A 26,028-nucleotide genomic window follows, 5' to 3' on the forward strand; every position below is an offset into this window, starting at 1 on the left:
GCAAAATATAGCGATTATAAAAGTTTTATTTAGTACAAAACACTGGCAATTTATTTACAAGAGAAAAACAGAAGTGTTGCACAATGACAGACGTGGTTTCTTCCTGGACTGAGTTGTGGACACATAGAAAGGTGTTCCTTTGGACAATCTAAACTTTATGATGGAGGCTTTGTCACTTCAAAATATGCTTAAAGAGGATACTAGCCATTTTATTTATCATTTGCAGCAACAAAATAGAGGAAGCATTCTCGTCCAGTAGACTATATAAAAGATGGATGAAGCGTCAGAGTCTGAAAAGTCAAATCAATGTAAAAAAAAAAATAGTTTCACACAATCAGAGTATTCATTATCTAGCACTGTAAAGAATGGTCTGGCTGCATCTCTTCATCATTTTGCTACAAAGGGGGAAAAAAGGACTTCTGGCTTGTCTGTATTTCGTTAAACTGATTACATCGTCTTCGGCGGTGCTAAGCCCAGGATGCAGGAATGGTGTCCCATTTAAACAGTGAGAGGGCATTTCGTAGAACATTTGCACGCAAGGAGCCAAGTGCTGTCACTAGAATTCATAATTCACCTAAAATTAGAAATAAAAATAGCAAGGCTGCTTTATCTCATGAGCCAAACCTTCTGCAGAATTATCCTCGAGGTTGTTGTGATTTTCTGTAGCAGGATAATTTTGAAAACAATAACATGTGGTTAGGGTAAGGGAAGGAGAACGTTGGGTGAAATGCATGGCCAGAGGCAGGTTTAACCCTGCAGTCTACAATCAAGGAGTCAGACGAAGTGGCTCAAACCTGCATTCTTTCTAAGAGGCAGCAGGGGGCGACTCCTAAGAAGTCAAATTGTATAGAAGTCTATGGGACTTCTGCTGTGATTTGATACCTCAGTGAACATTTTTCAGATCTCCATCAATGCTTTCATATCCTCCTCAATGCGGTGTGATGGTTTTGTTTAAAGTAAAACAGGCAAGTAGGTAATGTATGCTTAAAGGCGGGGCTACCTTGTGATTGACAGGTTGCTACTGTATCAGCGTGCATGATGTTTTTGAGTTCTCAATCAGATGCACAATTTGCTCATTACATCTGGTTTAAAAAGACCAATCTGGGGTGGCCAAATTCAAACTCTAGGCTTCAGAATGGTACTCCACAAGGGGTGACATCATGATGGCAACATCCATCTTTTATTTACAGTCAACGATTCCCCCTGAATTATACATTAAACCTGCAGGGCGGCACTTTTCTCTCTTTTGACAGTGAGTAAACACAAAGACACTCTCAAGCGTGTTCATGACGTAAGCCTCACTGACGATCCCGTCCTTTTTTAGACTGTAATCCTTCCAAGTTTCTTTCTCATTTGGAGCATCACAAACGTTTCTCAGTTGCTGTAACCTTGTCGATCTTCGTCGCTACATTTGCTCCCAGCCAGTCATTGCTGGTTGACGTGAAATGTTTTGCAACTGGTGCGCCAGTGCATAAACGTTGCCAGACACATAATTCAAAACTCCAATATACTGCCAAATACAGAGAGATTTACTTGTACCGATAAGCTTAGTCAGTGTTGTGTGAACTCACTGGGAACGGGGTTGAATGTAATGGACGTTCATTTATAAGTTAAAGTCCCGCACTGTCGCTTTACGTTACAAAATCTGGCACCACTTCAGGGACAGTGACAGTAAAATTCAACTCTGTGATATCATTCCTACTTGGAGAAGCTGATGTATCAAACATGAATTTTGTTAAAGACAACTCAGCACTTTGCCGCTTCACAGTCAGTACGCTGTCAACCATCAATGTCTGGGTGGTTTTCTCTTCAATTTCTACCCTCTGACAAGTTATCCGTTTTAACTTTGGCAAGGCTCCCCGCGCTGTATAAACTGACTTATAGGAAATACCAGGGTCCACGTCTGCATTAAAGGCCTTTCTGTATTTCTGAAGTCAGCTACCCAGCAAAAGGGTTAGCATGAATGGTCACATCTTTTATGCGGGTTTCAGTCAGCGGTCGGAACGTCTTCTCATTCACGGGCAGCTTCTCCAGTTCGTCCAGTGTTTCCAAGCCATCGATAATCCTGCATGTTACAGAGAGGGAGATGTCAGCAAACAGCATAAAATTAACTGAGGTTCCCATCAGTTCTGTTCTCTGTGATGCCATCTCATGTAATCATACATCTTTTCACTGGCAGGTGTAAGTTACGTACTTTCCGAAGGCGGTGTACTTCATGTCCAGATGAGGCTGTTTGGCGTACGTGAAGAAAAACTGGGAGCCATTCGTGTTTGGGCCGTTGTTGGCCATTGAGACCACTCCTCTTACGTTATGCTGAAAGAAATGGGAACACAAAGGTCAGCACTGGCTCCTGAGAATCTATTTAGATAAAACTTAGGCCTACTACCTCAAGAGTTTACTCACTTTCAAGTGTTCACTGAACTCATCTTCGAATTTGCGACCCCATATGCTTGTTCCTCCTTTACCCGTGCCTGGATCGATTCATAAAATGAACAGGAAGTAAACGTGAATTTTGACATTTCAGGTACTGATCAGATGCAAGAACAGCCTCATACCTGTCGGGTCTCCAGTCTGAACCATGAAGCCTTTAATGTTTCTGTGGAAGATGGAACCATTGTAGAACCCGCTGGCACACAGAGCAAGAAAGTTCTGGAAAATAAAATTTCGGGGTCTGTGAGTCTCCCACACGGCAACAAACTACAGTTAAAACCAAAACAATGATGATACAGTGGTGGAGTACATTTATTCAAGTACTGTGTTTAAGTATAATTTTGAGGTACTTGCACTTTTTTTTTCTCTCGAGCAATTCCATTATATACTACTTTGTAGTTCAGCTCCACTACATCTCAGAGGGAAATGTTGTACTTTATACAGTATTTACACAACAAATATTGAACTGAGGCTTTTAAGTCTGCTTTATATGATTTTTAATCGTTTCGCCCTCATATAAAGTAGTCCATAATCTGATATAATTTAAAATAATATATCAGAGGGGGGGCTGCAGGGTGGCGCAGTTGGTTAGCACTGTTGCCTCGCAGCAAGAAGGTTGCCAGTTGCACCGGAATCTTTCTGCGTGGAGTTTGCATGTTCTCCCCGTGCAGTGTGGGTTCTCCGGCTTCCTCCCACACAGTCCAAAAACATGTTGAGGTTAATTGGTGATTCTAAATTGTCTGTAGGTGTGAATGTGAGTGTGCTTGGTTGTCTGTCTCTAAGTGTAGCCCTGTGATAGACTGGTGACCTGTCCAGGGTGTCTCCTGCCTTCACCCTAAGTCAGCTGGGATAGACTCCAGCGACCCTAGTGAGGATTAAGCGGTGTATAGATAATGGATGGATGGATATCAGAGGGGTCAAACCACAACTTCAACGTCAATCTTTTAACTTCATTTTGCTGTAAAGAGTTTTGTGTTCAATAGGAATAAGAATCTGTTTCATTGCCAAGTAAGTTTTCACACACAAGGAATCTCACTGTGTGTATTCGTGCACTACAGTACACACCAACATGTAGCCATTTTTTTGAAGATGAATAAAAGAATAAAAGGCAAGTTTTATAAATCAGTAGACAGTGAGAGTCACCACAGCAGGTGTAGCACGTCCAGAGAAGTATAAAAGTAATATAAAGTAACAGAAATGTTGACAGTGTGCAGGAATGTGCAAATTATTTGCCTGAGAATGTGCAAGACGACGCAGCTGATGGTGTCAACAGCTTGAGATGTGCAAAGGATGATAATAAGGCTATTTGAAGAGCTGTGCATTAATGTAACGCATAGACTGAATGTGGGATTATTCATGCAGAATATTTAGCTGTTATAGAGTACTTCTACGTTGCTGTAGTAAAAGTTTTATCAAAGCAAAGGATCTGAATTCTAACACTGTGTGATTATTGCTAAAGTGATGTGGTTGTTTCTTACATAGTGAAGCCTCCATAGGGAAACCTCTATCAGCAGACACAAACACATAGGACCTCAAATTACCCAGTTTTTTCAATTCCAGAACCCACACAACGTACATTAACGCACATCAAGAAGTTTAAAGTCTCTGCTAGCTGATTTTCACATCATGAAAACAACATATAGATCAGCTAAAAGTCGTTAAAGGCAGAAGGAAACTCACCTCACACGCTCTTGGAGTGCGCTCACAGAACAACTCGATTTTAATTTCTCCTAGATCTGTGTGAAGAGTGACAGCCTGGACATTTACAAAGGAAAAAAAACACATCGTTAAATTGTTAACATTCACTTTAAAGAGGCGCAGTATAGTTCAGTCCTGGCTGCTAGCTTAGTCTGTTGAAGCAAACCAGTAAAAAACGCCACTAAACAAACGCAGTTAGCAAACCGGCTCGTATCTACATTAGCCTCGTTAAACCACGACATTATTTATTAACTTTTCGAGCTCTTTAATTGATTTATTTTCGACAATAACGTATTGGAAATTTCTACAATGAAATTTACCATTTCAAACGTTGCGTCTGTGACCAAGTGCGTCGGAGAAACATGTCCGTGTGCAGAAAGTTACCCGCTGAAAGGTTCCGCATGGAATTCATAGACATTTAAACGTCAAAAGGAAACTGGATTTGCTTGTTATTTATTTATTTTTTTTTTTTTTAAAGGTTGTGTAGATCTTTGAGTTGTTTTGTAGTAGGTCCCTGATATAGAAAAAAGCCCTTTACAGACTTTGAGTTTGTTTGGTCACCTATAATGTGAAATACAGTGTATGCTTATACTTCTCTGACCTATGCAAAGCTATAATATGACATATTTTTCTACTTGTGCTTATCCATATATATTTTGTATTGTTTTACATATTTCCAAGGCTTTAAATGGGAGTAACTGTAATGTAAGAATTTCCCCTCTGGGATTAACAAAGTGATTTTGATTCTGTGCACACGTATTATTTTGGTTTAAAAATGACTTTGTTGGCTCTTAACCCCCAAGTCCCCTCAGTCTCCAGCTGTCTGTAGACTGTAGCCAGATAATTGCACCATTTTCAGTTTATTTTATTGTAAAATGTGAGACATTGTCCTCCAGGCAAAGAAAAGTCACCCCATTTTCTTTCTGACCTTAGTCCATATTCCACATTCATGTCACATTAAGTGCAGGTTGCTAGATCCCTAGTTCTCAATCTGCATGCCTTATTATTAGCCTTTTTTATATAATTTACATCATTATAATCATATGTAAATGCATCCATTGGAAACACTTGTTTTCATATATTTAATAGTTATCTTGGTGACTGATATTTTAGATATCTCAAGAGAAAAAGCTTACCCATATAGTCCCATACTATTATATGTCAATAGAGAAATACATTTATAAAAATCATATTATTAATAAACATCAGACCAAATCTGCTGTCTGAGTTGTCGACAAAACACACAAATAACTCCACGTCCATAATTAAATGAGAGCTTATTTTTCTTTTTTACCTACAGTAACTTAAAACAAAAGTGTTAAATGTGTTTTTATTGCTCCTGCAACTATATTTGTTACTTACTTTAATAATTAGAGGTCATGATCTATACATAGGTAAAGAAAACATCCATACACTCAGTTTCACTGCTGCAAATATCCTGCTGAGACTGGAATGGATAAATCTTGACTAGTAGATTAATATGCCATATATCACATTACTTTGGATTGCTGTCAGACAGGATCACAGTGACAGATCATTAACCAAGGTTTTTAACTTTTTAAAGTTATTCATGCTTATGTAAAAAAACAAACATTTGTCAGCAAAAAGTTAGGGATGTATGGGATGACGTGTGTATAAATGTAAACATTTGATGCACAAATTTGTTTATTATTTTGTACGACCAGATTTGCCTTAGGAGTTATTCATTCGACATAGGTACTTTATTTAAGAATACAAAAAGCATAAAAGAGAGATAACAATAGTCCAGACTGACAAGATGGCGCCGAGACATTTGGTAGTGAAGGACGCCTCTGTTATCATGTCAGTAGAAATTAACTGGTGCATTGTCCTAAATAAAACTGCAGGAGATGATCCAGCAACTGGTGTTGTTCTGCAAGACGCCAGAGAACTTCCAAATGACCAAAACAAAACATTTTAACCACCACACTGACCAGTTTCTGACAGAATCAGAAACCCAACTGAGACCAAGACAAATTTTGTCAACCACTTTTATTTTATTTTCTTACCCTAGAGGACGGTGTACAAGAGAGGATGAGACACGTGTTGGAACGGGATGCTCACTCACTGTTGCATGGTTCATGTCAGTACTGTTGCATTGACGATTTTCACTTTCAGGAAAAATACCTTTTTTTTTTTTTGGCAAACAAAACACTCCACAAAACCTAATGTGTTTATCACCTATGATTGTAAATGATCATGGGAACAATGAAAATGACTTTGTACTCAAAATAATGATTTCTAAGGAGGACAAACATGGGAAATCAGGGATGTGAGAAAAGTCCCATCATGCAAACATACAAAACACTAAACACACTCACACTTCACCAGTGCTACTCACAATGAAAAACACAACTCTGACGTGTTACAGCTCAATTAACACATGGTCAATGACAGAAAAAAACAAACACAGAATCAAGGTTTAACCGAGTGGTTTCTCTTTTAAAAACACATTTTGTTTTTTAAACCAGCAGTCAATATTAAATACACCAAACTAGAAAAAGAATGTATACAAATGCATATAAAAATGTTATCACAACTGTTTAAATTAATACAAAACAAAATATATCAGGTGTAATAAAAAATAGGCAATCAACTCAAAGAAAAATAAGTGAGTACTAGCTGGTTTCCTGAGAAATTTAGTTATACTGTAATAATACTAATAGCTGTCAAAACGGGAACATGAATGAGTCAAATAACAAAAAAATGAGGAAAAATACAGAGAACTAAAGATTAACAATGACTATGAGACAAAATCCTAATCTAGTTACTGATACCACTTTACTATCAACCTACACAACGTATTTCTTAATGTACTGACCGCTTTCTTGCAGTACTCAGTGCAACGCTTTACATCTGACGTTAGGTTTTCTGATGTTAATTAGAGCAGCTGATTGTCTTAATCCGAGGCGTATTGCTGACGTGTTCTGGGTGTCATTTAAAACGCTCCACTTGGGACTTCAAAATCAATTTGTGTTGTTTTTTTTCTGAGAGCAGTTCTAAAAATAAAGCTTAAATACTAACGTAATACCATTTTAATCTCATGGCTGGCAGTCATTCACTTCCCGCAGTTGTAAAACATACAAAACGCATGTTGTATCCCATCATATCGTGTCAAATGGAACCTGTGGGAGAGGTGCTGTAGTGCAAAAGCATTCTCTAGGACCAAAGATCTCGGTGATGCACGTCGATTTAAAGTTTGCCTGTAGTTGAAAACAATGTGAGAAAAGAAAATGCCGATGCACATTAGAAAACTAAGTGACCACGACCCTCTATATGGTTTATATAAAGGCAATATTGCACCTTACAGCATAGTTAAATATATTACTGAAGAAAGTAGCTTAAACTATTCCTACGCATCTGCAACCAAGTGACTACACTGTATATTGCTACTGTCCAGGTTTTCTTAGGTTTATTAAAACATAAACTATTTTGTTTCCTCTCTGGGTGAACAAAAGAAGCCCTACTATGCTGTGTCTGAGCTGTGCATTGATCTTAAATTCCATATTTGTAGCACGACTTTGCTTATGGTTGCAAAACACGGCTCCTGAAGAGTCGCTCTCAGGAAAAAACTTTTCACTACTGATGAAAATGTTTTTAAGGGAAAATAACAACAGTGAAATCAAAAATGCTAAAAATAAAAACGTCTGATTTTGAGACAGTTTGAGGCTTTGACGCAGGAAGTTTTAATCGTTTCAAACATTTGTTTGGTGAATCAAAATAAGGGCGTCACAATGTATTAATTTGTAATTCTGGCTTTGATTTTGTTTTCTAACAAAAAACATTTCAATCTTTGATGTTTTTTTTTTTTTTTTTTAATATCCTGGAAAGGACAGATTTTTGCATGAGGTGCATCTGGTACTAAAAGAAACACAAAAACAAAGAAAAAAAAAATCAATGAATAAAAATGCTCTACTTTCATTCCAAAAATAAGTTTGTGTATCTTCAATAATTAAGCTCTAAAAACCCAAGAATCTGGTGCACCTTTTACTCCCTTCTGACTTCATGCTGTAGTTGTTGTCAGCAGCAAGAGAACTAAACCTGCCATCGGGTAGCCCTACGTAAAATAAAATGAACACAGCTAATGTCACAAGGTGAGGTTACAACAGAAGAGACCGCCTCATTTATCACTTGGAACGACATGAATAAAAAAAAACAACCTGTCCTGATGCTCGTGTTGTCATTCGGGGCTGAGTAGTGCATCTTGACAGACAAGTAATTGCATCAAAATATAGGCCAGGACTACAATGATTAATGTTCATCCCCATAAATGCTACAACAAAAGTAACACAAACAACCCACCACAAGAAGAAGGAAAAAATAAAATTAAGGCAACTAATCTGACAGAAAAAATAATGACACCCCAAAATCTTTCTAGGAACAAAATTATTTCCAGGATTGACATTTTCTTTCTTATCATTAAATGGAATGTAGCTTGTTTGTTTGTTTGTTTTTTGCAAAAGTATTCAAATTTCACCTCTATTAGCTTTTCAAAAAGTGGCCATTATTGTTCTTTTATACCAGCAAAAATTCAATTAAATATTCCCCTCAATTTAATGTGCAGCAATTTAAATATTCACCATAAAGAGGGAACATCTGTACTAAACACTGCACGGTATTCTGGGTAATGCAGTTCAGTAAGATTAAAGGAACAGAATAACTACCCTAATAAGGTAGAAAAATCTAATTAGAATGCGATAATAAACTTAAATAAACTCAAGGCCAAGTGTTAAGAAAAGGGATTTGAGGGCATATCTTGTCTTTTACTTATTTGTAGAGTAGCTCCTTTAATATCCACCGCAGCGTGAATAAAATCCAATAAACCAATCTAGTGTTTCAGCGAAGCATCTACATTTAATTCAGACATATTACCAATATTTGGAGACTCCATTATATTGTCAGCACTGTGTTATTCTATATAACCTTCATCTGGATTCTTCCGACATCTCATCCAAAACCTTTTCTGCATTTTCCTCAGATTTGCTCATTTTGTTTTGTGCAATTCGTTGCAAAGAAAATAAAATTATATATATATATATATATATAAACGCAGCGTTGCCATTTAATAGATTTTGCTCGACTGCCACTGAAAAGTATAGTTGCAGTAAGGGTCGGCTATCCTGATGGGATGCTTCACTAATGTAATTGTAATGCTGGTCCAGTGAGTAGCGTTCAGTAGAATAATTGCTTTTCCTCGAGTGCCGGGTCAAACACACATCTTTCCTCCCCCAGAAAGAGCCGATAATCCCTCCACCACTCTGTCAGCTCCGCGCTGGGATCACACTTTCTCGGCAAGTGTCGCACATCTCAGCACTCGCGCCGCTAACGGTCTTGTCGTCACCTTCCTTGACATGGCCGGTCATTAGCGAGCCCTGATTTGTGAATTCACGTCATGCTTTCAAGATTTTTCGAATCGGTGTCAAGCCGAGCTCTGAAAGGTATCCGAAGGTCATCGCTCCGGAGCAGGAAAAGAACGACCAGCAGAGTTTTAATTTACCTCGTGTCATCGCTGGACAACAAATATTAACGGAGTGTCAAAAGCCAAGTGGCAGCCTCTGTCCTGACTCACTGGATAGTGGCTCAGGTTACAGGATCGCTAACTTCACGGTATAGTGTGGTTGTGACTGGTCATTCCCTATATATAAATATAACATCTGATGATCCAATCAGATGAATTGTCAAATGCTGTGACAGAACTTCTGCTTCACTGTTCCAAAAAAAAAAAAAAAAAAAAAAAAGAGTCTGCTGTCTTACTTCTCCTGATTTCCTAATTAATCCTCATGTTATGAGACAAGTTGGTGTTTGATAACAGCTCAACTGGAATCAGTGATGGCTACAGTTTGATTATTATCTGTAGACAGAAATAAAGAGGGGGAGGCTTTTTGCTCTCTAATTTGTTCCTTCAAACCAACAGTCGTAGAAAGAATATTTTAATTAGCTATTAAATCTTAATTAGACACCAACCTGCTGTTTTTAGTGTTGAACAGTAGTCTATTCTGTTTTTTTTTTTTTTAGCAAAAGCTGGCCCATAGTTTTGCATACTTTGACTTCTAAACCATAATTAAGAAGCATAAAATGTAAACACATGATTTTTTTGATCACAATGGCACTGCTACATTATTGCTAAAAAGCATCATTACTGGGTTATAATGTAAAGGCCTGAGAAGTTGTTTGTAAAGGAATAACAATATCAAATGGACTAAGAGAACAACCAGGAGCTGCCAGAATCAGTGTTTTGGTTCTATGGAACTGGCACTGGTTGTCAATACCCAACCTTACTGGCAGGACACTGCAGCAAGACTCCCGCCTGCTTCAACGAGGCCTCTGGGGCACTCATGGGGAGTTCCTCTTGTGTCCAGGCCCAGGTGGTCACAATCTGTTTTCACTCACAGATATAGACCAGTTCAAACTTGCTCTTTGTCAGCTTTCCACAACTGTTCTTTAACCTCGGTGGGCAGCGTGTTGAACAGGTCCTCCTCCACAACAAGACCAGTTCTCTTGAGCTGTCTGCACTCTCCCAGCTCCACAGGCAGACACTCCAGACGGTTTCCTCTCAGCTCTAGTTGTGTCAGCGCAGTCAGCTCTCCAAACCGTGATGGCAGAGACTGCAGGCAATTGTTCCCCAAGTTCAAAGTGCGAAGCTTCTTGCACTGAAACAGCTCGTTAGGCAGGCTCTCGATCTATATTTTAAGATACAGAGGATGGGTTGGGATCAGGAAGGAAGAGATTATAATGTGCAACAGCAACATTTTCAGTGACAGACTAATTATTTCAAAGGAGAAAGGCTAAAACAAAATGTACGATTAAAACGGACAATTCAAGTACTCACCCTGTTGGCCGTCACTGCCAGGTACTGAAGGTTCTGGAGGAAGCCAATGTCAGTCGGAATATAGGTTAAGTTGTTATGGCTCAGGTCCAAGATGCGCAGCTTGCGGCAATAAAACAACTGGCTGGGGATCTTTTCGATCTTGTTCCTGTTCAGGTACAGCTTCTCCAGGTTTGTCAGGGTGCCAATCTGAATGGGAATGTAGGCGATCTGGTTGTACCAGAGCTTAAGGCAGACCAGCCGATGAAGGTGCTGAAAGCTGATGATCTCCTCAATCGTCTTCAGGTTGTTGTCCTTCAGATCGATCTCCTGCAAGTTGTGCAAACTGAAGATCGAGTGCGGTATGCGCTCCAGATCACAGCGAATGAGCTCTAGTTCTGTCAGGTTCACCATCTTCTTCAGGCTATTCAGCACCATCAGCTTGGTGCCTTCATTATTGATGGAAAGCTTCTGCAGGTGCATGCCCACATCTGTCACCACTTGAGGTAGCTTGGTGAGATTGCTCTTCAGGCGAAGAACTTTGAGCCTCTTGAGCTCCCGGAGTCCGTCGATGACAATGTAACGGTTGTTCTCAGCACTGAGATTCCCGGTCAGGTGAAGCTCACTGAGATTCTTCAGGCTGTAGATCCATAAAGGAATTTCTTTGATGTCAGTGAACTTTATGTGCAGAGATTTCAAGTTCTCGCGCAGAAAAGCCAAAGCGGGAGCTTCGATTTTGGCTGGAGTGTGATAGAGCCACATCTCGCGCAGGTTGACCAGCTGGGCGATGATAGGGGGAATAGTAACATCTGGGATCAGCTCCAGTTTAAGAACCTCCAGCTCCATCAGGTCAAACACTGTATCTGGAATGCCGCTCAGCATGAAAAGGTGCAACTCCAACTTCTCCTGAGAGTTCTTTGTTATCCTCTGCCTGAGCTTGTCCAATGTCCACTCGTTGTTGAGGTTGAGCTGCCTCAGCTTATTTTCGCTTACTTCTGAGAGGAACACGGCAAAGCGTTTAGAGTACAGAGGGTCATACTGATCTATCATGTGCAACATGAATGCAAAGTCGTTCTTCACATCAGGGATGTCGCTGTAGCTGCTCTCTTCCCGAATGGACTCAAAGGAGTACCTCTTCAGAGAGCGCCGAAGCATCCAGCAAAGTGTGTACATGCAGATCAAACCATACACCACCACTAAACTAATGTAGAAACAGGCTAAGATTTTAAAAAGTGTAGCTAGTGGGTGAGCACAACGATATACGCTGTAACCGGTCAGGCTCTCAATATTTACAGAACAGTCAACACTGAATTTAATATCGTGCACATAATACCCTGTGTAACAGATTATCAAAATAAACTTGATAACTTTGATAATAGTCTGACGGATGTACAGTCTGTACACGATGTCTCCTTCTTCCACGTGTATACGGAACTTCTTTACTTTTTCAAACAGAGCTTTTGCCTGTTCACCCTCTTTCTTGTCCAAAACTCCAGTTTCTGTTCTATCCACAATGCCTTGCTCAAAGCGTGTCTTTGTCCTTTGAAGCATAGGAACACTTGCTTCTACATCCTCGCTGATAACAGACTCCTTGTGGTCCATTGAGCCGTTCATTTTCATGGGTTTTGGATCACTTTCTTCAACCACCGTTTCTGATAGCGCCCTGGTAGTCCAGGGAGAGTCAAAGCACTTCAGCAAGATGGATACAAAGTGCTCGAGTTTGGAGCTAGTCCGAGGAAACTTGAACCAAAAGTTGCTGCAAGCTAGGAAAATAAGGGTGTGGAGTAATACTAGGTAAGGGAAATACTTGGCAAACCAGTGCAATCTATTTTCATAGCATACAGCATCGACATAGTTGTACTGGTGGCGATCCAGATCATACTGGATTCCTTTGGGCTCCAAGAACAACGATGTGGGGATGGTGGAGCTAAAGTTCTTCTTGCAGGTCTCATTGACCACCCACTTGCAGGGCAGGCAGATCATCTTGTCCTGCGTGACCTGCAGCGTCCCTCCAAACACAGAAATCATGAGCATGACGATGGAGATGTAGTCGGTGAACACGTCCCACCATGGTTTCAGGATGCGGTATGCCGGCTGAGTGTCCACAAAGTACCGCAGCTCAGTGATGGGGATCATGGTTTATCTGTGGGAGGGCAGAAGAGTTGAGGACATAATCAGAATTGTGAACAGGGATAGACTGAATTAAATGGCCTCGTCAAGCGTCACAACAATGCGGGGCTTTATATAAAATGAAAAATAAAAAGCTAACCCCCTCTAATGCCTCAACAACCTTTCCCTGAACAACGGCACAATACCAAACAGACAAATCAATACTATAGTGCTAACTAACAAGGTCATACATCAGAACATTTCAGATGGTTAATTTGAAGGCTGCCAGGAGTAATGAAATAGCGATGGTGACAAAGAATTTCCTGTTGGACTTTACTGAGTGGGTTACCATGTTATTGATTTAACTATTCTTTAACAGGCACAATAAATCTTGCTTTCAAGAGGGGTGTCATACTGGACATTGCATTTCAAATGTTATGGCCAAATGGCAAACTAGTCGTCGATAAAATATAAAGTCAGTTTGTCTGCATTTTAATTTACTCCCTGCAAGATTCGGGTGAAGAATTAATGGGCTGTCCCCACGGAGAAAATGAATAAAAAGACAGATAGCACACAGGCAAAGAGACAGCTGCCTTGAATATGTATGCGGGCAATAAACATAATAAATGAGCAAATTAAGAGAATAACAATGCCACACTGGCTTAATCATATAAAACCAACACGTCAGCTTTTCATCAGCAGCCTAATTAGCAAGGATAGACAAACTCCACCTTTCTCTTCTGATGTTAATTATAACACTTAATCTGAGAGCGGGGAATTTCATAAATGTCTGACACTTAAAAAGTAGAGAAAACAATACAGTCTGTGCATTAACACTGTGCACAGCGATAAAGGCACAGTAATGAAGGAGGGTCCTATGCATTTAGACAATAAGCTATGCATCACTAATGATACTCATCCAGGGAAATTGACTAGATCCATCTTGAGAGCTCGAGTTTGGAGCAGCAACAATACATACTTGGAGAAAACACAAACTTGCAACCCATCACAGAGGCATCTATACCATTCACATGTGTATTGGGCCAGAGTGGATAATACTGCAAATCAAAACTGCTTCCCACGAAAAATGCATCAGTGCAATGACTCACTGTTCGTCGGGCTTTAATTTCTTGGATTAAGCCAAACCAGACATTATTTTCTAGGGACTTTATTCAATAACACGCTCAGAATTGTATCATGACTTGTATCGACATTGTAAAATAAACATACATCGACTGAAGCAAACCTTTTATCCACTGCTAACTGGGGATAAAGCTTTTGCGTATCCATGCAATCTTAATCTACACCTGACACGTAGACAGTAAGATGCAGTGAAGCAGCCACTCCGAGCTGTTGGCATGAAACGTTGCCAAACTGAAAAAATAAGTACAGAACTTATGTGAAACGACAAATGAAAATGCTCCCAGCGGACTTGAAAAATGGTTTTACTTACGAATCCAAGCTGTAAAGTGCAACAACTCCATGCATAAAAGAGTCAAGAGCGATCCACAGCGACTCTGTTTTACCTCTGCTGTACATCAGAGCCAGATAAAGCCCTCTAAATCAACCCCTTGCCTTGTGCAAGTGCGCCACACCCAGCATGTAAGCTTGAGAAGTCACTCTTCTAAAGATGATGTTCCGTTCTGGCTTGTTTAACCCAAACAACACGACCGCCAGAGGAGCCACCTTGCTCCCCTGCTCTCTATTCTTAGCCATTTCCGTTAATAATACCCAGAGCATTGTCTGTGGGGGCCTTGAGAAGCACCTCCCTCGACCTTCAGGAGGAGATCCTGTTTACCTTATAGAAGCTGCTGTCTCCAACCAGTGTCTCTCTGGAATACTCGACTGTCACCTTTTGCCCCCCCCCCAAATAACACACACCTACACACACTCACACACACAACGACACACAACAAGAATCAAGAGTTGGCATTCATCACAGCTAGCACTTTGTTAGGAAACTGTAAAGGCGAGGAGTCGAGACGCCTAGACTGATCCTAGGCCAAATATGCATATTTACGCTTGGCCCCAGTTCAGAGGAACTTTTCACACACCTAGCAACGATTCCAATGCAGTAGCCTGGATAGATGTATGATTTCACAGCAACAAGTCCTCTCAATAAATGAAATACTCGCCAGTTTGGAGGTGTTATCTATGCTCCAGTGCCTGATGATGTCCCTGGTGGACCAGCCACTCTCTGTGTATCCAAAACTCTTCATGAACCATTGCCCCTCTCATCGCCAGGTGGTTGAATAGATCTGAAAAAGACATTGAGAAATGAAAATAAGCGTCCTGCTGCTTTCTAGCTCATTTCAGAGTGGCATGCTTTTGCAAACAAAGTAAAGAAAGTTGTCTTTTAACCACATATTTGATCATAAACAACCAGTTACGGGTTATAGTTATTACAAAGTGTCATGGAGAGATATGTGTTAATAAGGTGGTTGTACACACTATCCATCAGTCACCGCTAATAACGTTAGCATGGGATGTCTTTGTCATCTAGCTAGGTAGCACAGCAAGCTACTCAACCAAAAGTTAAGGCAGGATGGTTTGCTCTGTATATCTTAAAATGAATTCGCACACTGCTTTGTGGGATAGTATGCTAGTATCTGACCACAAACTATCTTTATTGTCAGCACAGAGCGCTAACGAGAACATTTTTGTTGCTAAAACACGTTAGCGAGGTAAGCTATGCTGCTATTAGCTGGTGAGCTAAGCTAGCTACATGTTGACCACTGCTTCTTTCTGTTATCGGAAGTTTACATCCTACTAAACGCCGCATTCAGTGCGACGGTTTCCTACGAAAAAAATCAAAAATTGCTCGAGTGTTCAACTTACTTCGTATGGTGTGCTGCGTTCAAATTTAACGTGTCGTTAAAACGAATAGTTACAAACAGATTGTGCTTGCTGTTGCTAGCACCTGAGCTAGCGTGCTGTTGTTTTTTATGCCCAGTACCATCCAGTGAGCTCGCTGTGTGCAACCACCGAGTCAAGCGGGGCGCTGTGGCGCTTCATAACAAAAACGTAGAAGAAGAACTCCACTTCCGGTGCTCTTCCGTGTAGGAGATGCTTATGTTTGGAACAGGAGCGTTTGTTTTTATATTAATTTTTTAATTGTAAAGGAGCAAGCAGTCTATTTTAATTTTAAAAACATGTTGTCGGCGAACTCGTTGCGGGTTGTGCGCTCTTCTCGGGCTGTCCTTCACCCAAACCGGCTGTTGACGAATCGACTATCCGTTACATGTTCAGGACACTGGATGTCCACTAGCTTACACAAGAAGGACACATGGCACAGCAACTTCAACGTCACAACTGTGAGAACGGAAAAAGGACTGTTTTACTCCACTAATTATATCCCTTCACTACGGAATTACACTGCAAATCAAGTTAAACTGAACTGCTGGAACTGCAGTCAGCTGTTTGACAAAAAACCCACCTTCTTCTGTATGTCATGTAAAGTTGTCCAACCTCCTGAAGAAGGGACATCCTTCTTCCAGATCATGGATTGGTGAGTATCCCTAATTAAAACCTACTATTTTATCTGATCTTTAGGTGTGTCTGTAGGCAAACTGTTTCATCTTATCATGTGTTTCCCCTTTTCAGTGACTGCACATTCACATTGGACACACAGAAGCTGCAGAAAAGATATTTGCAGCTCCAGCGGTCTCTTCATCCGGACAACTTCAGCCAGAAATCTGCGGTAGGCCGAGGAATGTAAGGGGAATAGAGATCAGCTGAGCGAAATGAGTCAGACGATGCTGTCCTATCTTTTAGACGCACTGTGACACGTGAAATTGTGTCTGACCCTTTGTCCCTATCAGGCCACTTGAGTGTGCATTTTGGTTTTGTTAGTATAATACATTGTGATCTGACCACGGGAATAACTCAGCACAAACTAACAAAGATAGATTTGTTACAAGACATTGACAAATGTAGGCCCTCGCAGGGAAGCGTTCCCTGTGTTAAGCTACCAAGCGAACAATGTCAAGGTAAAACAAGCAGGTCTGAGGAAATAAATGGAAGATAAACAACTGAGCAGATGGAAAAAGCACTTTTTTAGAAAAAAGAAGAAATGAAGACAGACTCGAGGAAAACATCCAAGATGGTAGTTCCAGTAAGCCAGCATGTGCATCACCCTGGAACCGGTTCACCTAAGTCGTTATTAAGGTTGTTAATTATACCTGTGGAGTCTGAAGATGTCTACTGGGGAAAAGGTTTATTACATGTACTGCACATTTTAACTATAAAATCTGTAAATAAGAATTTTAAAAAAACGCTAAATGACCTCCATTATAGTTAGAAAGAATCCATTTTAATTGAAAGTATAAATTGCAAGTTTGCAAAACAAATTAGATGTTAAGTTGTCAGTATGTGAAAATCATTACAAAGCTTAAGTAAGTAAAAGTTAAAAGCAAATTCAGCTGTCTTACATGTGTGGAGGCCTTGCTGTTCTTATTATATTATATTATAAATTCTGCCAGAGTAGAGCTGAGATAGTAACGTCACTCTCCAGTCAGTGATATCAAAATTACATATTTAGATCTTTTTGGTTGTTTTTGTCCCCAAGAAAATAGTCACTTTGTGTCTTAACCCTGTAACGCCAATTGTGTAATATCTGATACATAATTTTTTGACACCTCTACATCATCAGTGTGATATTTTATTCCTGAAAAACCTGATGTATACAATCAGACACATTCAGTGTGCGCATAATCCACCATGGATCAGTAATTCATGCTCCAATATGCTGGATGTTGCAAAAATGATGAAAATTAATGTTTAGTTTTATTTTGGTTTTTTAACATTTTTTTATATGTCAGGGGTTTTGGTAAACATTTCGTTTTCAAAAAAAATAGAATTTTCTGGCAATTATTTCATGGTTTAGACTTTACAGGATTAAAATGGCGTAGATATAACTGCACCAGTGCTTCCTTTAGATTGTTCAGATCTACGACGCACCCCCTCTCTGTCTCCGCCCACCCCTCCGCTACTTGCCGCAGCTCGAGCACACCAGCTCTCCTACGACCTTGCTCACTGTAAAACTGCAGCACAGTGGCAACTTGTAGTACTGGAGTAATTTCGGCCACACATGGTTGAACTGGAAACCAATTCTGTAAAGGATTAATGAAACAAAGCGCCCCACCATGCAACTTGGTGGCATTGCTTCCTTTGGTTTGTTACATATGAAACTCAGTGTTTTTGAGGCTGTCATTGCTATGCTGCAGTTTCAAGGTGGACATTTACAGCCATGACTGCTCATTTCTGTCCTGATATGTCTTCTAGCATATAAAAAACACCACATGGATGTGTTAACAAGATTAAAAAAAAAACCTTGATTTTCACTGAACAGCTGTTTTCTTTGTGACTTTTTAGGAATAATTGCTCACATTTTTAAAGAAACTCTGCAGTTAGAGCTGAAATGCAGATTTTGTTTTTAAAAGCCCATTTAGGCAGATGATCAAAAGTAAGTAGCTGGCAAGGTTAAATACAGGGCAGCAGCTAATGACTATTTTCTCTTCCTGCCAATTATTTTCTTGATTACTTGGGTAATAATTTGTTTATAAAAGATTAAAAGGTAGGGGAATGCCCATTATATTCTCTTTCAGCATCCACGATAAAACATTCAATTACTGACTAAAATCCAAAGGCATCCTATCATGACAAGAAAACATCAAATCCTCACAGTGTAGAAGCTGGAACCAATTAATATTTGCCAGTTTCGCTCAAAAACATGACAGAAACAATTATTTGACTGTCAAAATAGCTGCTGACTCTGTTAACTGAGCAGCGCTTCGGCTCTTGTTAAATATGAGATGGGTAGATATGAGCCGCACTCGTCTAAGTGTGTAAGCACTCGGCCTGTATACAAACATACATTTTGCTATTAAAACAATAACATATGAAAGCTGCACTTGGCAACTTTACATATTAATAATCTGACTGTCAGAAAAGGGCAACTGTTAATTAAAGTCTAATATTGTAGTGACACTCCACTGATTCAAACGGTCTGTCACCAGTCGAGAGACTCGGTTTGTGAAAAACAGTTTTGTGTGCTGCTCTGCAGGAGGTTTGACAAGTCCGAGAAAATGACCACGATTTTGTCATTGTAATGCCCTCGGAGTAATCTTAACTCGGGCTTAGAGACTGTACATTTGGACTTTAAATTATATGGATGGTCTAAAAAAAAAAAAAAACGGAAATCCAGTTGCATTATGGGACATATTACATAACATATGGTTTTGGGAGCCAGGGAATTGACATTAGTTTCATTCGAGATTAGCTGTGCATCGCCTGGAAAGTGGACGAGAAAGTTTTTGGCAGTCGGTTTCCAGCAGCCTTCAGTCTGTCCAGGAACTCACTGAAACATTTGTTCTCTAATGCAGGGGTTCTCAACTGGTCTCACCCTGGGACCCACATTTTCCCATGGTGATTAAGTCGCGACCCAATTTTTTTTTAGAATTTAATATTCAATATATTTTCCTGTGCAACATGCATTTCAGAGCTTATAACCATGCATAGTAACTGGACCATGACAACTGCATGTAAAAAAAACTGCACAAAATAAAAAAGGGCACAAAACAACATGTTTTCACTCCATTTTGAGCAAATTAATAAGAAACTAAGGAGGAACATGACAACTGCATGTAGAAAAGTAAATAAAATAAATATCAAAACTACTCGAAAATAAAGTTTTGGCTTAATCAGGTCATTTGTTGAAGTTAATGAGACAGTTGGGCACGTGCTCTACTCCTGATTAGAGTTTCAGAGTCTGGGCTGACAGTAGACAGAGCTGCTCTCAGATCATGCTCAGTGTCCAACCTGCTCCTCTGCTGTGACCTGAGCTGGACCAAGATGGAGAAGACACTGTCACACAAACAGGCTGAGCTGAATGGTTTTATTGTTTTAACTGCAGGAGTGGTGAGGGATGGATCCTCAGCCATCACATCGCTGCACCAGAAGTGGGAAAGTCTGACCTCCCCAAATCTCTTTTTCAGCGTCTGATCACATGACAGCTCCACCAGCTGATGCTCTCCTGCAGCCACATTTCGTTGTTTTGCATACAGGGAGTTAGTCTCAGAGAGCCAGCGGACTTCTGAGTGCGCGCAGGCTCCGACGGGCTGGCAGTGGCGGGACGCAAAGGCAACTGTTGGCTACTAAGACCAGTTTAGGTGTTTATGTTAGCATTGACAGCACCATTTCCATGGCGGCGGCGGGGAAGCTTATTATGCAGACGGGGGTGCGGCTGCTGAGCCTGCTGTATCGGTGGTAGGGGCGGGAATATTCGGAGATTAAAATTGGTATCCCGATTCCAGCACAGCGTACGAATAGTTGACTATTGGGGTTCGGTCCTAGTATGAAAATCCACATTATAAATACTCCGGGTCATATTTGCACTTTGCCATCTTGCCTCCCAACATCAACACAAACTTAGTCAAACAAACTATGGTTACCATGCCTGTCAAAATAAAAAAAATTCAAAATAAAAAATAAGTCCAACCTGAGACGCACATTATATATTATTTAGTTTTGACCAGCTGTCCGCGACCCACCCAGAACAAGTCCACGACCCACTTTTGGGTCGCAACCCACCAGTTGAGAACCCCTGCTCTAATATGAGTTTGTACACAGTCTCCAATAGTTGTAAATATGACAGGAACGCTTATTACAGTATATACGGGCAATGTGTAATCTCCGTTCACGGTTCAGCCTCCGTTTTACGTGATTAAATGTAAATATGCATCAGATCAGTTTGCAAACACTGATTAATAGTCAAATACAGGAAAAAGAAACACAGAACGAAAGCTCTTATTACTAATCCACAAGATATTCAGACTGTCAGGGCTAAAATATCTGCACAGGTGTTATTTTAACACATCCCACTTACCAGAAGTTGTGATAAATACTTCAAGAATGAATCAGTGCAGTGTGGATATACAGTAGACCAGAACTACTTATAGTCTGCAGTTTGTGATGTGTGATCTGAATGTTTTCAACCTCTCTGACTGAAAACATCAACCAAAACCTTTAAATCAGACAAACATGATCTGAAAACTGAAACATGATGAAAAGTTGGGCTGCGAGGTGGCTTGGTGGTTAGCACCGTTGCTAGAAGGTTGCCGGTTCGCGTCCTGGTGAGGACACCTGGGATATTTCTGCGTGGAGTTTGCATGTTCTCCCCGTGCAGCGTGGGTTCTCTCCGGGTTCTCCGGCTACCTCCCACAAGTCCAAAAACATGTTGAGGTTAATTGGTGATTCTAAATTGTCTGTACATGTGAATGTGAGTGTGCTTGGTTGTCTGTCTCTAAGTGTAGCCCTGTGATAGACTGGTGACCTGTCCAGGGTGTCCCCTGCCTTCACCCTCAGTCAGCTGGGATAGACTCCAGCCCCCCCCAGGACCCTAGTGAGGATTAAGCAGTGTATAGATGGATGGATAATGAAATGTTTCTATGATATAGTTTAGCCAGCATCCTAACCAGTCAGGTGTTACACAGGGGAGAGCCCAACGTTTCCCATCATGCCTTGAGGCTGAGCAGTTTGTTATGTTTGCATACTTTTGCATGTCATCAAAGCAAGTCTTTGCGGTGATCGCTGGTGATTGAATCTGCGCAGGTCGGGCCCGTCTCAAATAAACCTCTCTCAAAAATTCTCTAGGTTTGTGTAGATTGAATATGAAATCACTGCAATTCTCTTTTATGAAACCTACTGTTAACAACATCGTGCACACAACAAACTCTCAGGAAAAACACAGGAAAGAGGTCTAACTTAGGTTTCTCCGGTTGTCTTTGGTTGCAGCACTCCCTCACTGATGTTGAGGAAATATGTAAATGCGGTCCTCTCCTCCTCCTCCTCCTTCTCTTTCTTGCTTTTGAATTGCCACTTCTTATCAGTAGACAAGTGTATATTTCCAACGCCAGAATCTTTTGAGGAAACATAGGTTTGAGGTGCTTGGTAAATCACATTCAGCCCGCAGCACGGTTAAGCCGATGAGACAGCAGAGCGTATATTTTACATGAAAATCTCGACGAGTGCAGCGTTCACGGGAATGAGTAAGACTTGTCCCGGTGCATCTGAGCAGTTTAAAGCTGTTTCTAAGTTGTTCTACAACGTGGTAAATAGTCAAACATTTATCCATATTATCCATTTCCCTCCCCCGATTGTAGATCATTAAGGAAAATGCATGGCGGTTTGGAAGAATGAGCATTACAAATAAAGCGTGGTGTGGAGGTGTGTTGCTTGATGTGTAATTTATGCTGTACACTCAGATGATGTGAAAGCTGAACTTGTATTCAGCAGAGTATGAGAGAGAGGGGAGGGAGCCTAAGCGGTTTCTCCGCACACAACCTGTCCATTATTCTACGGATTCTGTTTTATTTATCACCACCTCTGGCCATTTTTTTCTTAATTAGACATCTTCCAGCCTCAGGGGCCTTAATCATATATAGAAAACTCATTACCTATACAAGGCTACAAGGCAGCCACCTACTGCATTGGTTGTTATTACAGAAACAGCTTCACATGATGGGCCCATGGGCCAGAGCTCCAGTCTATTGATTTTCACAAGAGCTGACAGACCTGATCGCTGCAAAATGTACTCGAATCTGCCAACCATTTCCAAGATATTTTCCTCCCTGTCTTGTTTCCACACGTCTGTCGTGTCAAACCCACACCTGCATCTCTTGAAGGGTCCCAAACTGCTCGACTACAAAAGACTAGCTGCATGTCACACACCTAATTGTCAGTATCACCAAGGATTTGGTGTTTAAAAAATCTGACAGTGGTATAGATTGGGATGGCAAGGTGTAAAATAGCTCCGATGATATTCCCCTTTTTGTCGCAGAAGTGTGACTGTGCATACTGTGAATGCCGGTTTTTGCAAATGCATGTGATCTGAGTCGAAAATCACCATAGAACAGATTGTCTTTCCCTTTTTTTTTTAATGAATGCACTCATTAGAAGTGAACTTAACAGAGCTCTCTTTTGCAGAAAGAACAGGAGTATTCAGAAAGCCAGTCGGCTCTCGTGAACAAAGCATACAAGACTCTGCTTAAGCCTTTGAGTCGTGGTCTTTATATGGTGAGTTTGAAATCCCTGACTCAACTTCTAATGAATAGTTTATTTTCATAACTGCAAGCCCTGTCTGTCTGATCGCTCGTTCTCCGCCGTCAGACAGTCGGGAGGAGTGATGTGCATTTAAAGGAGCAGCCGAGCTTGATGGACTCCTGTCGTATGTTTCAGCTGGAGTTACAGGGGATGCAGCTGGAGGAGGGCACCGACTCTGGGGCCGATTCGCACTTTCTAATGGAGCTGATGGAGATTAATGAGGCTCTCGACGAAGCGCAGACTCCGGAAGAAGCCAATAAGATCGGCCAAGACACAAAAGGTAAACAGTTGCGTCCCGAGCGAAGTGCTGCTTGAGTGATTGGAGCTAATTCTTGATCACAAAGTAACACAACTGGGTGAATACCTGCACACATCAGATATGTAGCTGGTTTAAAATTCACACTAGTTCTAGCAGCACAAACCTTCAAAAATGACCGAACTGAATAATGAACAGTTAAATAATGAAAATCGCCTTTTGGTTGAACTGCTTACTGGCTGAGACCCAGTTTCTAGGTATTTTTTGCCACATTTTTCTGTCTTTGGACTCATTTTTATTTGCAAAATAAAGTCCTACACCTCTATGGAAATGCAAGAACCATGACTAGAAGTAGAGGGAATGGTACGACACACTTACAGTGCCATAACTCATACAAAAAGGAGGAAAAAGACAAATTTAGTTTGATTATTGTTTTACAAAAATTAAAAAAAAAAACTGGAACCAACATGTACAACATTTTCCCAAGTGGCTCCAGGTGTTACCAATGCTTTGAATTGGTCTCCATACTTGTCCCTCCTGTAAACACAGCCTGCAGTTCAGCCCACTTCACCTCAGAAGTCTATGAATTGTCTTTAATGTGGCTGTATGGTCTAAAGTTCATGAAGCCCAGCTTGACTAACTTTTCCCCATAGCTTTCCAAAATCCACAGTGTATGCCTTGCTGGGTGTACTCCAACGACAAAACCCAGCTGACACAAGTTGCGGTTTAAACAGGATTCTTTAGTTCACAAAAATAAAATTTACAGACGGAAAACATAAAGCAAAACGAGGATACAAAGCGTGTGCAGTCAAAAAACTGTTTGGCTCCATGCCATCATTCATTTCCCAAGAGCCCTTGCAAATTTAAGGGACCCTAATATAGTGAACCAAAATATCAAAAACAAATCAATAAACCAAAACACCACACTAACACAGAATTCAAATATCCAAAACTATGATTAACAACATTTAACCAAATAACAGATAAATTTAGCAAAATAAAAATGTTAATCATAATCTATATCAAAGTTACTGTAGAACAAAAAATCAAAACCAAATAGAAATAACCGTGGTAAAATAAGAACCAAATCCAGAACCAAAGAAATAGATTTACCCTCCTACAGTGGCTGTTGCACCAAGGACTACAGAATTTTTAGTTTTTTGACATAATCTAGTCGCTGCAAACAGTTTATTTTTTTGGCAATTTTTGAGAGACAAGTATAATAAAGAGATATTAATGAAATATTCAGATTTTAAACTGAAATATGATTACGTTTCACAATACGTCACTGATTTTTTTTTTGCTTGAGAAGCATTGAAAAGCTGAAAGTCAAACAGTTCTTTTGTTTTTTTACAGTTTTTGTCTCTGATGAATGGTGCAATTTTGACGATTAAAAAAAAAAAAAAAAAAAAAAACAAAAAAAAATGAAACACAATAACATGAAAAAAAAAAAAACAAAAACAAAAAAAAATGAAACACAATAACATGCCTTTTAAACCAGACGCCAGGTTTTGGAGTTCAGAGCGGTTGAAGTTGTCCTCTGTAAGATTTCAACTCTGGCTGATGTGGAAACACCTATGGTTGCTATGGTAACATGCAGTGCAGCGTAGTACAACAGCAGAAACCGGTCTCGTCAGAAACACAAACAGGAGAGCAGCTGGTGTTCCCGTTCACGGTGCAGCCAAACAAACCAACCTTGCAGGTATGCATATGCAGGCAGTTTGAATCCAGAGTGAGTTCATGAATGATAAAAAAAACTTCTTCATAGAAAGTAATTACTAAACCCAATGAATAGATAATACAGAGAAACGGCTGACTCATGAATCGTATAACAAACGGGATACGATTCCACCCAAACCTTGAGGATGCTTACGATTCACAGAACTGGCTTCATTGCCAACTAATAAGATCAAAATGACAGATTTATCTCTACAAAGTCTCACTGTATCCAGTTTGTACTACGTGGTGCTGACTTTAAACTGTCTTAACAACGTACTCCTCTTTGATTTTAATGTGGTTTGTTTACTTCAAATCAAGCAGTTGCTCTCAGGCGAGTGTGCTGTTGAGAAATTTAAAAAAAACAAGTGTGTTGCGTCTTGTTGACACGTGCAGAACTGGAACTTGTCTTCTCTTTACCTACAGGGAAACTAGCAGAGCTGACAGAGCAGATAGATGCCGCCCTCCGCAAAGGTATCGTATTCAGGCTTCGTGCTTGTCCATTCCTCTGTTTATTCCTTTGTTTGTTTCGTAATCTACACCGAAGCTTCCCTTTAAGTCGCCGAGTGAGTCATTGATTGAACTTCCTTTTACACCTCCTCTCTCTCTCTCTCTCTTTTTTTTTTTTTTTGTTATCAGGAGAGCTCCAGGCTGCCAAGGCACTGCTCGGCCAAATGAAATACTATGCAAACATCGACGAGAAAGTGAAGGAAAAACTTTCTGAATTCATGTAATTTTCTCTGCTCCGTGTCACTTTTTATTTAAAAACGTAGCCACTTGAAAAACTTTTGTACAGAATTGCACAAATTACATTATTGTACAACTGTCTCGGGAGGATGTAATTTTATTGTTCAATTTGAATAATAAAACTCTACTTGTAATACATTATGCGCCC

The 26,028-nt window shown here is 40.3% G+C and overlaps 3 protein-coding genes across 3 annotated transcripts; 1 reads left to right on the forward strand and 2 right to left on the reverse strand.

Moving 5' to 3' along the window:
- Positions 1 to 8: 8 nt before the first annotated feature.
- On the reverse strand, positions 9 to 4,486 carry ppil3 (peptidylprolyl isomerase (cyclophilin)-like 3). Its single transcript, XM_008285389.1, has 7 exons — positions 4,449 to 4,486; positions 4,111 to 4,185; positions 2,556 to 2,649; positions 2,404 to 2,471; positions 2,195 to 2,313; positions 1,369 to 2,065; positions 9 to 1,333 (listed from the first exon to the last, which is right to left on the reverse strand). The coding sequence occupies exons 1-6, from the start codon at positions 4,449 to 4,451 to the stop codon at positions 1,939 to 1,941; spliced, it is 486 nt and encodes a 161-aa protein (XP_008283611.1). The 5' UTR covers positions 4,452 to 4,486; the 3' UTR covers positions 9 to 1,333; positions 1,369 to 1,938.
- A 1,637-nt stretch (positions 4,487 to 6,123) lies between these two features.
- lrrc8ab (leucine rich repeat containing 8 VRAC subunit Ab) lies at positions 6,124 to 15,967 on the reverse strand. Its single transcript, XM_008285391.1, has 4 exons — positions 15,899 to 15,967; positions 15,196 to 15,318; positions 10,976 to 13,094; positions 6,124 to 10,826 (listed from the first exon to the last, which is right to left on the reverse strand). Exons 3-4 carry the CDS (start codon positions 13,085 to 13,087, stop codon positions 10,551 to 10,553), a joined length of 2,388 nt encoding a protein of 795 aa, XP_008283613.1. The 5' UTR covers positions 13,088 to 13,094; positions 15,196 to 15,318; positions 15,899 to 15,967; the 3' UTR covers positions 6,124 to 10,550.
- Positions 15,968 to 16,100: 133 nt separating this feature from the next.
- Positions 16,101 to 26,018, forward strand: hscb (HscB mitochondrial iron-sulfur cluster cochaperone). Its single transcript, XM_008285392.1, has 6 exons — positions 16,101 to 16,568; positions 16,664 to 16,760; positions 23,045 to 23,134; positions 23,297 to 23,441; positions 25,560 to 25,607; positions 25,773 to 26,018. The coding sequence occupies exons 1-6, from the start codon at positions 16,213 to 16,215 to the stop codon at positions 25,865 to 25,867; spliced, it is 831 nt and encodes a 276-aa protein (XP_008283614.1). The 5' UTR covers positions 16,101 to 16,212; the 3' UTR covers positions 25,868 to 26,018.
- The last annotated feature ends 10 nt before the right edge of the window (positions 26,019 to 26,028 follow it).

Source organism: Stegastes partitus, unplaced genomic scaffold (genome assembly GCF_000690725.1).
Source record: "Stegastes partitus isolate 25-593 unplaced genomic scaffold, Stegastes_partitus-1.0.2 Scaffold400, whole genome shotgun sequence".
NCBI lineage: Eukaryota > Metazoa > Chordata > Actinopteri > Pomacentridae > Stegastes > Stegastes partitus.